The sequence below is a fragment of the Nanorana parkeri genome, unplaced genomic scaffold (genome assembly GCF_000935625.1).
Source record: "Nanorana parkeri isolate BGI_ZX_2015 unplaced genomic scaffold, ASM93562v1 scaffold2509, whole genome shotgun sequence".
Taxonomy (NCBI): Eukaryota; Metazoa; Chordata; class Amphibia; order Anura; family Dicroglossidae; genus Nanorana; species Nanorana parkeri.
This window is the reverse complement of record NW_017308777.1, coordinates 30,281-43,182: the sequence shown is the minus strand read 5'-3', so window position 1 is coordinate 43,182 and position 12,902 is coordinate 30,281. Positions and strand designations below refer to the sequence as shown.

The following is a 12,902-nucleotide window of genomic DNA, read 5'->3' as shown; positions in this document are numbered from 1 at the left end:
CCGAACAGCGTTCGGCTCATTTCACTTCAGGTCGGTTATTCACTCGGCAGCTTTGTGAATAACCCCCTAAGTCATCAATAAGGAAGACATTTTACAGCTGCATTGAAAGTTTACTTTAAAAACTGAGATTTGCATGTCAGTTACAACCCTAATTAGTATGCTTAGGCAGCATGTTTTGGGGTAAAAAGGAGTGCATTTGAAAATGCTGAAGGAGCAGATTATGAGTACACTACTTTGATGTGTTTGGGGAATGGAAATAGAAATTTTAAGTGTGCATTAATATGTACTAAACCATAACAAATAAACAAATAAAGTACCCGCTATAGTGAAAGATATAAACATTGACTCATTTTCTTGGTTTTTTAAGCAGTTTGGAAGTTTGGTTTTGATGTGGAACATGTGAGACCTAGCTGATGTGGGACATAGTCATGTATAGGTTTCCTACATCTAAGAGCTGTGCACAAATGTAGTATTTTGTAGTTTTAAAGTTACTATTTTTGTGTTTTTACTTAAATGTTATGTGTCTGTGACTATGACTCTAAGAACCTTTTTATGTTTTTGTAATTTTAATAAGTAAAATAATACACTATTGACAGACAATAAATAGCCACTAAGCAGTAGGTACAACAACACTTGGCAGACAACTATAGTTTCCTAAGTAAAAAAAAGAGCAATGTTAAGAAAAAGAAAACAATAAATCTTATGAAGCTTAAAAACAATGTCCATTTTTTATTCTAACCTGTCTGCTCCAGTAATTGTTACATAAGCGAAAAGCAGGATACATCCTATCATTTAAACCTGTGACATTCAGAAAATTACAGTTGCTGTCCCTTAAGAGAAAACACAGAAAAAGTTATGGTTAGAGCAATTTAAAAAAAAAAATAAGGACTGCAGATTTTCTCATTTTGATTTACATGGAAATATGCATACAGATCTGCCTGATTTGTTGAGAATCCCACTATTCATTAATCCAATCCATCAAGTATGCATGCTTATATTAAGGAAAGTATAAGAATTGCTGTTGACCTCTTTGCTTGATTTTTAAGTTGATTTGTTTATCACCATATATGATCAAATTTAACAATTAAAATATAGGATGCCCATCCTACTTTCAAGTGAGGTATGAAATTTAACGTATATCTTTTTCTTTGTAGTAGAGGTATACCTTAACAATTGTATTATCACAATCAAAAACATTAAACAGGCTACTAACACTGCTCTATTATCATTTTCTATAGCATTTCTTTTTTTACATGTTTTCAAAAGCTGCTACTTTTATCATTCCATTATATACCTTATGCAGTGATGAACATTTGCTTTTTTTGGCAACAATCAAAATTGTTCTATCAAGAATTACAGCCAAACGCCTAGCACGATAATTTTATTGCAATTCAGTAAGTTGTTGAGTGACTTTGCTGTAAAGCCACCTGGTATAATTCGATCTTCCTCCTTTTCCCCACAAATCATCAGTATACACGTTGGGTGGATGTCCTGCTTCTGCTGAAATTCGCTGTCTGCTCTGGCTGTAGTGTTGCAGGTCTCATAGACCTTAGTGCTGCAGTCGCATCTCCCCTCCTGGCCAATTACAAAACAGAGCCTGAGGTCCTTTACTGAGGGGAGAGGGGACATAGATGTGACTGCTATGCTACTGTGCTACTGTCTATGAGATTTGCAGAGCTACAGCTAGAGTGGGCATGGAAGTTCAGTGGGAGCTGCACTTCCACTTGTAGGCATAGTGATTATTTGCGGTAAGAAGGAGACAGTTCTGTTTATGGCAGGTGGCTTTACAGCAACATCACTCTACAACTTACTAAACTGTAGTAAGTTTATTGTGCCCAAAGTTGAGCTTTCATTATTCTGTTATTTTTTGACTGAAATTAATGTTATTCTTAAAGGATTAAAGATTGAACAGCAATTCTAACGTCTAGAATTCTTCAACACAGAGCCTACTCTATTTTGTATTGAACATTTTACAAGAAAGATTATTGCATGATATCTAAGTACAAGTATTTGTTAATACTATTATTCACTCATGTTTAGCCATTAAAGCTCCTTGTGAAACATTAAAGTACAACCAAAGGCTCCTGTATGAAAGCCTAAACAAGTACCAAAAACAGTTACTATGTAATGTACAAGACTCATAGTAAACAAAAAATCTTCCTTCCCTAAATGAAACAAATCTTCCTTCATTTGTGTCTCACACGCTCCCCCTCCCAGACACTGTAGCTCACAGTGGGGGAAGGGGGGGTTCAGAAACAGAAGCAGTGCTATAAATCCAGAATGCAGTGAGCAGGACTAGGTGCTCAGATGCTGGTTAACCAGCTACAGGCATGTGACTCAGCAATGAGATTGCTTAAAGCCATGTCCTCTGCAACATTATTTTCATCCCACTGTAGTGCGAGCAATTATAGCCTACATGTGAGTGGCAAGTCTGCCCTGAATTTAGGAGCAGTGAAGTGTTGTTCTCACATCATCACAGGAAACATCAGGTGGACTTTACTGGCAGAGTCAACAAGTACAAGTGTTTGTGAACATTGCAGAGGACCTGTCCAGATGCACTTATAATTAAGTGCTGAGGCAATATTATTATGTTTAAGGGAGGTCAGAGTTCTACTTTAAGTATACTTATTGAGCTAGATGAGTTTTCTATTAACTATTTTCCCTCCTATAAATATTCGGTGCACATTTATCCTCCCTGTCCCATAGTACATTTTAAAAAGTGTATGAGTTTGTTACCTGGTAAACAGCAATGACCTTTTTCCTGGCATTCTGAAACAAGACTTCATCTGACCAGTTAGTATGAGTAGCTGCTAATAATTCTGCCACGTGGTTATGGTACCAATACCAGACAATACTTTGCACTTGACGAAATGGACTTTCGTTGGCCATAGCATTACCAAAGCCTGCATTCCAGAGACAATCAGACATGTTAACTTAAAACCACAAAAATAGAGACTCAAAAATAGTTTTTAAAGACAACCCGTAGTAAAGAAGCATGTAGTCTGCTATTGCTGATCTCTACTTCTGAAAATAATAGCTTCCTGGATTACATTATAGTACCGTGCCTTTAGTATTTTCTAAGTCACTAGCCTGGAACAAACAGGCAGATTTCATCCTTACTTCCCTTGCTGCTAAATTGTTGTGGGTCATTCACTCCAAAAGTACTGAAGGCACAGACATCCATTCAACTAGCACTTTCAGAAGGAGGTCACCAATTGCATCCTACGTATTCCTCTCTGAGTACAAGTTTAACAGAAACATTTATCACAACTGGTATTCAACTTAGATTATGATGACTCAAAGTAAATGTTCATTGTGGATCTCTGTTAACTATCCGGCGTTCATCCTAAAATCCCCACTGATATTGCTGCTCTTGTAAGGAAGTGCTATATAATGTTTTCCTATTAGGGCTATCAAATAGAACTATTGACAAAACTGTACCTTATTTGTGTATCACTCAAGCTGTATATCCTCAAATCATCTCTGAATTGGTGCTGACACTGTCCTTCCTTTTGGAGGGTGGCTTCTTTTGTTCCCCATGTCCCTGTGCATTTTGTAAAGTAGCCACCACTCCAAGCTCCCTCCAGTGATGGGTTACAATCTCATGTTCAGTTTACTAATTTACATTACTTCATCTGTGGTACAACTACATATCCCACAAAGCATCTCCCTCTGGGAGTCATGCCTCTGGCTGTTAGAGTCTTGTAGTGCCTCATGGGACTAGTAGTCCCACAACAGCTGTTGTGCGCTCCAGCAGTAGCTGCGATGACTATGGCAGACTGTGCTCAGTTCACTGAGTGTCAACACAGGTGTTTGACATCTGACTCAGGAGTGAAAGGGTGAAAATGCTGCAGCTGAACTGTTCAAGCATTATCACCCTAGAACAGGAAGTGTCTGTGAATAAAACCTCTATGGTATAATTTCATTGGAAGCAGGACATATAATAAAAAAGGATTAAACTTTTAACATTACAGGAACATGTGCAACAATATATCTGTTTTGGGTTAAGATACACTCTAGGGAGATGTTGCATAACTTCCGCAGAGCACGGTATTAAACAGTTTTAAAATCTTTTTGGATGCTGTTCCTAAACAGCTGTATTTGTTTCCATACAACTGAGGAATGCTAATGCTCCAGACATAAACATTGAAAAAACTGGATCTAGTTTAAAATGAATCACATATAAATCATAAAATTCATATGATAAGCTAAATCCAACAATCCACATTGGCAACACAATGCACAACATCTGAACTCTACCTGTAAATCAATTAATGAATACCTGATCATTTATATCTTCAGGGAATACATTAGTGTTAGATGAATTAGAATATTGGTCAAAATATTCTGAAGCAAAATGTCTATATAAGTATTTTTTTTATTTAAAAGAATCTAAATCAATTATAATATCAATATGTAAAAAAAAACATGCACAAGGAGCAAAGTTCAATCCTTTGTTCTGCAATGGAATTTGTGATAGTGAAAGAATAACAGAAGGTTAACATCTCTTATTTTTTGCAAAAAAGCAAAAAAATACTCTTAAATCAGTAAAAGTAAATGATTGTGCAGCACTGTTGTGGAAAAAAATCATCACTTATTTATTATTGATTATAATTTATTATTGTTAGAATAAATCTCATGGGTAATATTCTGAATTTTCCTTCTCTGAACCTGTCATTTATTTAGTTCAATGTTGAAGGAGGTTGAATTTCTGATTCACTTTCTTTAAACAACAAAAGGGAATACCCTTTGCAAATCCACTATTTTTTTAGATTTAGATGTAGATTTTTTTTATAAGTAGCCTGTCTGTGAAAATGCTGCCACACTAAAGCCACAAAATTGTTTGTCTATAATGGCCCCACAGACACTTTATGACTTTACGGGGTGGAAAGACTGTCCGCATAAATAATATGCATCAACGGAGACTCAACCAATTCCAAAACAGCTTCTGTTTATCTAGAATAAAAATATAATAAGATAGCCAAGTTATGGCCTCTATTCCAGAATTATGCAATACAATGGAATATGGAATCACAATGGAATGCAAGAATAAAATACCTGTAAATCATTATTAAGATTCCAAACATGCTGTACTCCACAGGATCCTATCCAGGAATTAAAAGTCCTCAACCTCTAACACGTTTCACCAATAGGCTTAATGGTGAAACATGTTCGAGATTGAGGAGGGGAGATATGCACAGTGAGTTTATTGCTCCTTAAATAAAGACTGTATTTTCTGGATGAAATCCTGTGGAGTGTGGCATGTGTTGACTCTAGATTGTTTGAGATGGAGATGCACTCTTTGCCTGCACCTGGGACGTGAATGCAGTTGGAAGCTGGGATCAGAATGTGAGTTTTGCCTTGTTTAGATCATTTGTAAATCATGAGTGTTTAGAAAATGTATTAGTATTCTCTACTTAAAGTGCATGTGTAGCCCTTTTTTAAGCTTTGGATAGGGTTTGGATGTTTAGCACTGCAGCCAATATATGTTTTGCTATCAGTCTCCCATTAGTAAAGTTTCCCTTCATTTTCAGACCTAGAGACCCAATAGGAACTCTCCAAAGTAAGATGTTGTTGATAAGCTCGATAAGCCCCATAAGTGAATTGTTTTTAGTCAAGTAATACCAATAATACCTGAATCACAATTATTGCAATGTGCTAGTATAATATAGGACTTGACAGGTTCTTTTTATTAAGCCACACTCAGTTTTTAGCAAGAATAAAACATAAAATAATAACACAGATCATATAGTGTTGATGAATATCCCAAGTGCAGTAATTAGGTCTTTTATTGCCGAAGAAGTGAATACAAAAATTGTTTCCAAAGCAAACAGTTAAATATTTAAACCTAAGTTGAAAGAATACGAGCAAAATGCTGATTCAATGACACTTCAAAAGCTTCAAATCTTCTGAGGAAATAGAAAATATATTTTAACTGGGTCTTCAGTTACCTTTTTATCTAACTGTCTTAATAAGAATTTTTTGTCAGGTTTCTGAAAAAGACAAATATGGTAAACCAAAAATTCTGGGAGAGAGACACCCTGCTATTGTTTCTGCCTTGTTTCTCTGAGGCTCTTAATGAGTATGTCACTCCATTCCGGTATGTATGTTGTTATGCAGCTTTCAGCTGTGTGATGTGACCAAACTTGAATTTACATGTTCTCCCAAGCTTTTCTTGTATAAATATTGTATTGTTAAATCAGGAATCTACAATTACAGTATGCATTTTGAAAAATAATGTTCAGTCTAGTTACAGTTGCATACTCCCAGGACATATGCTTAAAGATCTTGACAAATTCTATCATTGGGAGCATTTAACTTAAGGCATTCTCAGATCTTCTTCTGTCAGAGACTGCCCTGCGAACCACAGGCTGCTTCAAACAGATTTTCTTAGGGCAATCTTTTTACCAGCAATTTTTTTACCAGAATTTCAACAGCAAGGTATTGAGAATAGGACGTAGAAATACTTATTTTGTGGGAAACAATAATTCTTTATAAAATTGTTTAAATGACTTGGTCTAGATGAGTATGCTTTCTTTACAAAAAAGGCAATATTATGGAGATGTAAACCCACAAATTGAGGGAAGGAAGGGCAGTGCCCAAAAATAATTAAGGTTTAATGTGATTGGATCAGAATGGAGGTAATGACATTTTATATCTACAAACCCATATGATTCTAATGTTGCTTAGTAGACCATTCTTATTGATGAATTTTTCATATAATTTATACACAAAATACATCAACAGACTGAACATTGGGGAGTAGGGAAAACCTATTCTTGGGTAGAGAATTACATATTTTTCCAGTTGTGAAGCAAATAGTCAACAATGACCAGTGTGTCAAGCAGTAAAAAGGTATAAATGAAAGTAAATTATTAAAGTGGCAAACATATGAGCCCCTAAACGTCATTACTGCAGATTATTTAACCCTTGACAAGTGGGAAGATGGATATAGCCACGTCTTTTAATTTATATATTTTTTTAATTTTCTGCTGTACCTACTTGAAATGAATCTGCTAGATAAGCTTCTTCTTAAGTTACTGTGGAAAAATGTCAGTTAACACTTAATAGGCATTCACACTGATTTCAGTGCTGAGAAATACTGGGCTGGTGTAAGCCAGGGTGCGCATGTGAGGTAATGCTGCAATCATCACACATGAGAAATATGCAACAGAGCCAACCAAACATGACACAGCCGTCATCCAACCCACTCATGAGAAGTGACCCTCTACAGTAAACTCTGTAAATGCGCAACAGTGTGGAAATGAGGCAACATTTTCCAGAAAAGTCTCATTACATCATTGCCTCTTGCCTAAACTGTCAATAACAAAAGAAAAACAGCAGTCTGCATTACGGCAATTGTGGTCTATTACTAAACAGTGCACATGAAAAACACTTCACAGAATATGGAACATTATTAAAATAACAGCATGCACTAAAATGTAGGAGTCATTTCTCTGCTGCATTACTAAGAAGGAAGTAGAGCCTGCATATGTAACGTGACAACCATTTGTACATTACACATGTAGGCTCTACTTCCTTCTTTGTATATGAATGCATTATACAAGGAAAACAGATTATCTTATTAGATTATGTTGATCCTAATTACACGTGTATTTAAAAATGTAAAAAGTCAAATTATATTTAGATATTGGACACAGTAGTGGTCTCTTTGGTATGTAACCAAAAAAAACCTTTTGCGTGACTTTTTTTGTGAAATAAACAGATAGCAATGCAGACACTTACTGTATATTCCTTCATCTCCTCCTTGCCCAGTGGAAGGATCAGGCACACGAAAAACTGGAAGAGCTTTTTTGGCATAAGGTGGAAAAAGACCATTAGGATCAGAAGCCAACTTTCCCCCAGAAAAACTTCTCAGAGCATCACTCCAAGAGTGAGAAGGACCATAAATGGAGCTACCATCAATCCAGGCTGTTACAGAATTGACCTGGAGAATAAAGAACCTTTTGTTACACTCTCTTATAAATACTGTATGCTGTATATTACTTTCCTTCAAATCAATTGTGAACTTAATACATTTACAATAAGAAAGCAATAGATGCTAATCAGGCTTGACCATTTGGTCAATGCTGATAAAAAAAGGTTTGTTGACCATAGAAAAAAAACTTGAACCTATTTTTTTTAAGGTTATCCATGTGGGCAAACAAATCATGGAACTGGGCTTTATTGTATGGGGTTTAAAGAGTTCAAAGCAGTAAAGGTGGCTTACACAAATATAAATGATACACGTTTGTGTTGAAATAAAAAGGTTTTTCTCACTACTAGAGGATTTCACAGGTGAGAAAATACATTCTCTTACACTTTTTAAACTAACCTGCGCTCTTGGGTTGTTAGGGCTTTTTCCTGTGTCAGGATACCATCGAACCCTTTGGAATGGTAAAACCACATTGCTTTTGTTCTCTGGGTCAAATGCTGGGTCTCCAAGTGGAATGACAATGTTCAAAAATTCAGCTGGGCAGGCAGGCATATCTGTGGACACTATTTCAGAAAGTACCTGGTAACCTGGAAAAGAAAAGGGTGCATTTGTTTAGGAAATTCAATAATAACATGTTATTTAATGTTATATAAATAATATATTTTAACCACTTCAAGACCAGGTGTTTAGACCCCCTTCCTGGCCAGGCCATTTTTCAGTGTTCAGCGCTGCGGTACTTTGACTGACGTTTATTCCGTCATGTAACGCTGTACTGAAATGAATTTTATACCATTTTTTGGGGACAGATAGAGCTTTATTTTGGTGATATTTAATCACCACTACGGGGTTTTTTTATTTTCTACTATATTAAGGAAAAATTATTAAACATTTTGGGAAAAAATGTTTTTTTCCCATTATATTAGGAAACAATGATTATTACCCATATTTTTGGTAAAATGTAAAAGACGGGGTCATGTCGGGTAAATAGACACAAAACATGTCAAGCTTTAAAATTGCGCGCACCCGCGAAATCGCAAAAAACTACCATACCCAAAATTGACCATAGGCGACGCTTTAAAAGCTTTTACCGCTCATCAGTTTAGTGTTATCAGTGATTAATGGCCCTAGAATTATTGCTCTTACTGCGACGTTCGCGACGATATGTAACATGTGCGGCATAATGGGCACAATTGTCGTTTTCGCACGTATGCGCACCAATGTTTTTAAATTCTTTTTTATTTGTAGCTTTAAATTTTTTGGTGGGGAAACTTTAATTTTTTTTCACTTAACTTTATTGCTATCACATAGGGGGCTAAGAAAACCTCCAAGATCCCTAATGTCACCTAGGACCCCCTGAAGAAGCTGATGAAGCAGATATCTATAAATCTATCTATGAATAGATAGATAAATAGATAGATAGATAGATAGATAGATAGATAGATAGATAGATAGATAGATAGATAGTGGCATAGTGGTTAGTGCTTCTGCCTTGCAGCACTGGTGGTCCCTGGTTCAAATCCCAGCCAGATCACTATCTGCAAAAGAAGTTTGCATGTTCTCCCTGTGCTTGCATGGGTTTCCTCTGGGTACTCCGGTTTCCTCCCACACTCCAAAAGACATGCTGGTAGGTTAATTGGCTCCTGTCTGAATTGGCCCTGTATGTATGTGAGATAGGGACCTTAGATTGTGAGCTCCTTTGGAGCAGGGACTGATGTGAATGTGCAACTATGTAAACCGCTGTGTAAATGGTCGGCGCTATATAAATACATGTAATAAAAATAAGTAAATAGATAGACGATGTTATATATTTTTTTCATTACTTTAATATATTGAAATAAATTGAAATGTATTGAAATAAAGGCGCATGAACAATGATATCTCTAGATACATTCCATAAAGTTACAGAATTACAGAGTGTGCACTCTTTATTGTCTTACCAAAATATACAGCCATCACTGTGAGATTTTGTTCAGATGGAGAGCCTGACTGTCCTGTGCCCAGTGCATTACTGATTTCTCGAGGGTTTGGTAAATCTGTTGCCACTTGGTAGACTCCATCAGAATAACTTGCAGGGATGAAACGCAGCAGTTTAGAACCTGACAATGGACAAATGTTTAGTCCGAATTGATAACTTAAGAGCACAAGGAGGCTTTTTATGTTACTTTACATTACTGTCAACTTTTCCAGCCTATGTAATAAGTGCAAAAGCAATAATTACAATGCAGTCAGGCCTTTTTTGGCTTTTGACAGTTTTCTTGCAATAAGCCACTCATAGGCCTAAGACATGCCTGCACTATGTAATCACCCTCCGGAGTAAGGATTGTCCAATGAGAGAACAAACAGGATCATTTTTGCTTTTTAGAGAATCTATTTTATCTGTCATATATTTATTTGTTCACTTAATTGCATTATCCTGTTTTTTTTATTTTCTGAATATTATCAACTAATTCCTATTTATTTCTAACTATTCCTTAATGTATTATATTCTAGCATATAAACCAGGCTACAGACAATTGGGCTGATTTACTGAATGAGCCAAGAATCTTCACTCAATTAATTTTGTGAATATTCACTTCAATTATCCAAACACGTGAAAAGCAAATGCCTGTTTACTTATGACAACTACACATGCCTAAGTATTCAAAGTGAAAAAACAAATTTGCATTTCACATAATTAGATAATTGAAGTGAATGTTTCCACTGATTCTCAACTCCCTTAATAAATCAGCCTTATTGAAATGTGTTCCATAGAGACAGTATGACAGGTTTTTATATTTGCATTTCCTGGTGCATAAGCAGCACAAAGTACTTAGCACACTTTCTTAAAATAATTTTTTTCTGGGCCCAGTAACCAGGGGCAAATTCTGCATGCAGTTTGTATGTTCTTTCTGTGTTTGCATTGGGAGTTTCATCCCACAACAATATACTGTATGTTTAAATGCTAATTCTAAGTTTTAGACTGTTTCATGTTACAGCCATATTTAGATTGTAACGTGAAGCATGGTGAAATATATCATCCCCAAGGGCGAACCCCCATTTACCTGAATTGTGGGGTGCTTCTTGATGCAGAATTTTGTGATTATTTGAATTCAGTTCAGCTGTACGAGGCTCTGCCCACATAACCTTGTCATCCAGGTCTAGGATTGCTCACAATAAATTCCTACATGCGCCAGCTACCACTGCCCTAAGGGGACTCTGCAGAGTCATCGGAGGTTCAGTGATATAACAACAAGTTGTAATCCAGTTGCACTTCCTCTAGGTGCAACGCTCTGCAGGTTTCAATGTAAATAAAATTAATGAATGCACATTGATCTTTAAAGTGGACCTTAACCCCTGTTCAATAAAAATCACATCAGCATTCAACTCTGCATGCTGATATGAAATCATCTTGCATTCATTAGTGAACTAAACATTTTTCTATTACTTAAAATTACTGTCTTTCTACTTCCTGGTACTCTTAGGCATTAGTGATATTCCCCATGCCTAAGAAATGCATCCTGTGAAGGTTACATCAGCAGTGCATTGCTGGGAAACCTCATCTGTAATGTCAGGAGATCTCATGGAAAGACATTTTTCCCCCTGAGATAAATGCATGGTCACATGTCATAGTCACATGTGCCAGAGTTCCTGGAAGTAAAGGGAGATATATTATTCTGCCCTTAGTAAAAATGGCCACTTTAGGATCAGATGTCACTAAAGGCTTTTGATCGTTCCTACAATGATCAGAAACCTGCAACAATGTTTCAGAATAGAAACATGTAGCTAAATGTTTATATTCTGAAACATTTAGCAAAAAGCCAGTACACTTCTGGATTTCCTAATCCCGATCTGTATGAACTGTAAAACAGTGACAGCAAGTTTGGTAAATACTGCACTGCTATCACTGTCAGGCACCCGATTCCCGAGGTGGCTGTAAAAGCTTAACTCTTTAATTAATGGATGCCACAATACTGAGGCATCCATAAATAAATGGTAACCTCTGATTCTTAGCGGTTACCAGCATTACAGAGCCCCAAAAAGCTGATCACGTAAAGTGTACATGAGCAGTCATTTGAACATGCTGAGCATGTTCGGCCGACCAGAAGCCAGCTGCAGCAAGCCGCTATACGGCTGATTTCAGTCACTGTACGGCTGAAATCAGCCGTACAAGCATGAAGTGAATAGCCAGAACTTCGGGTTGGTTATTCACACGGCTGCCCTCGGCAGCTTTGTGAATAACACCCTTAGTGATGTGGATGTAGAGTACGTCTCCAGTCACTAAGGGGTTAAAGAACATGTTATCCATAACTGAATGACACTTACTTTGCTAAAGCTGTCATAAACAATTGCCATTTTATAATAAAATGTTGTTTACACTGTTTTGAAAAACAGTTTGGCGACAAATAGATAAATTGCTGTCACCCTACAATTTGCCTGAACAAGGGTCTTCAAGGCAGGATCACAGCATATTCGGTTGCAAGATTAAAAATATTGAAAATTACTTTTGAAATGACATTAATAAAGCTTATATGAGATTTTAGCAATTGGGTTTATATATATTTGAAAGTGTATTCACGCTTTCTGCAGCCTAATTGGGCCAATGCCTACTTTATATTTGTAACATGTTCCAAGTCACATAGCATAACTTAAAAGTTGCATCTTACATTTTTTAGACCCTGTTTATGCTAATTCCAGGACTGAAAAATCCTGCTTAGTTCTCACTCTGCAGAGTTGGGGAAAGTTGTGTTTCAAGTAATTAACCCTGTCTGTACTGTGCTGGCTGAGTTCACTATCAATTGGAAAGCAGATGAGCAGAACTGTCTGTCCTAACAAAGGGTTAAAGCCCTGAAGACATTGTATGTTAATGAGGAGATGCTCAGTCTGTCGTAGATCTTTCTAATAGGACAGTTATAGTGTACTGTTATTTAAATTGAGAGAGAAGCTTCAAACCCCTGCAACTCAAAAACACTCAAATGTAAGACATATA

The 12,902-nt window shown here is 36.5% G+C and overlaps 1 protein-coding gene across 1 annotated transcript in view; it reads right to left on the bottom strand.

The window, feature by feature from the left end:
* Positions 1 to 12,902, bottom strand: part of LOC108801818 (dual oxidase 1-like) — a 41,424-nt gene that overhangs the window by 27,538 nt on the left and 984 nt on the right. Inside the window, exons 3-8 of the mRNA XM_018573733.1 lie at positions 9,874 to 10,032; positions 8,336 to 8,523; positions 7,747 to 7,948; positions 2,737 to 2,903; positions 1,358 to 1,575; positions 740 to 830 (exon numbers count right to left, since the gene is read on the bottom strand). Coding sequence (XP_018429235.1) covers positions 740 to 830; positions 1,358 to 1,575; positions 2,737 to 2,903; positions 7,747 to 7,948; positions 8,336 to 8,523; positions 9,874 to 10,032 — 1,025 coding nt within the window. The remainder of the gene's footprint in view (positions 1 to 739; positions 831 to 1,357; positions 1,576 to 2,736; positions 2,904 to 7,746; positions 7,949 to 8,335; positions 8,524 to 9,873; positions 10,033 to 12,902) is intronic.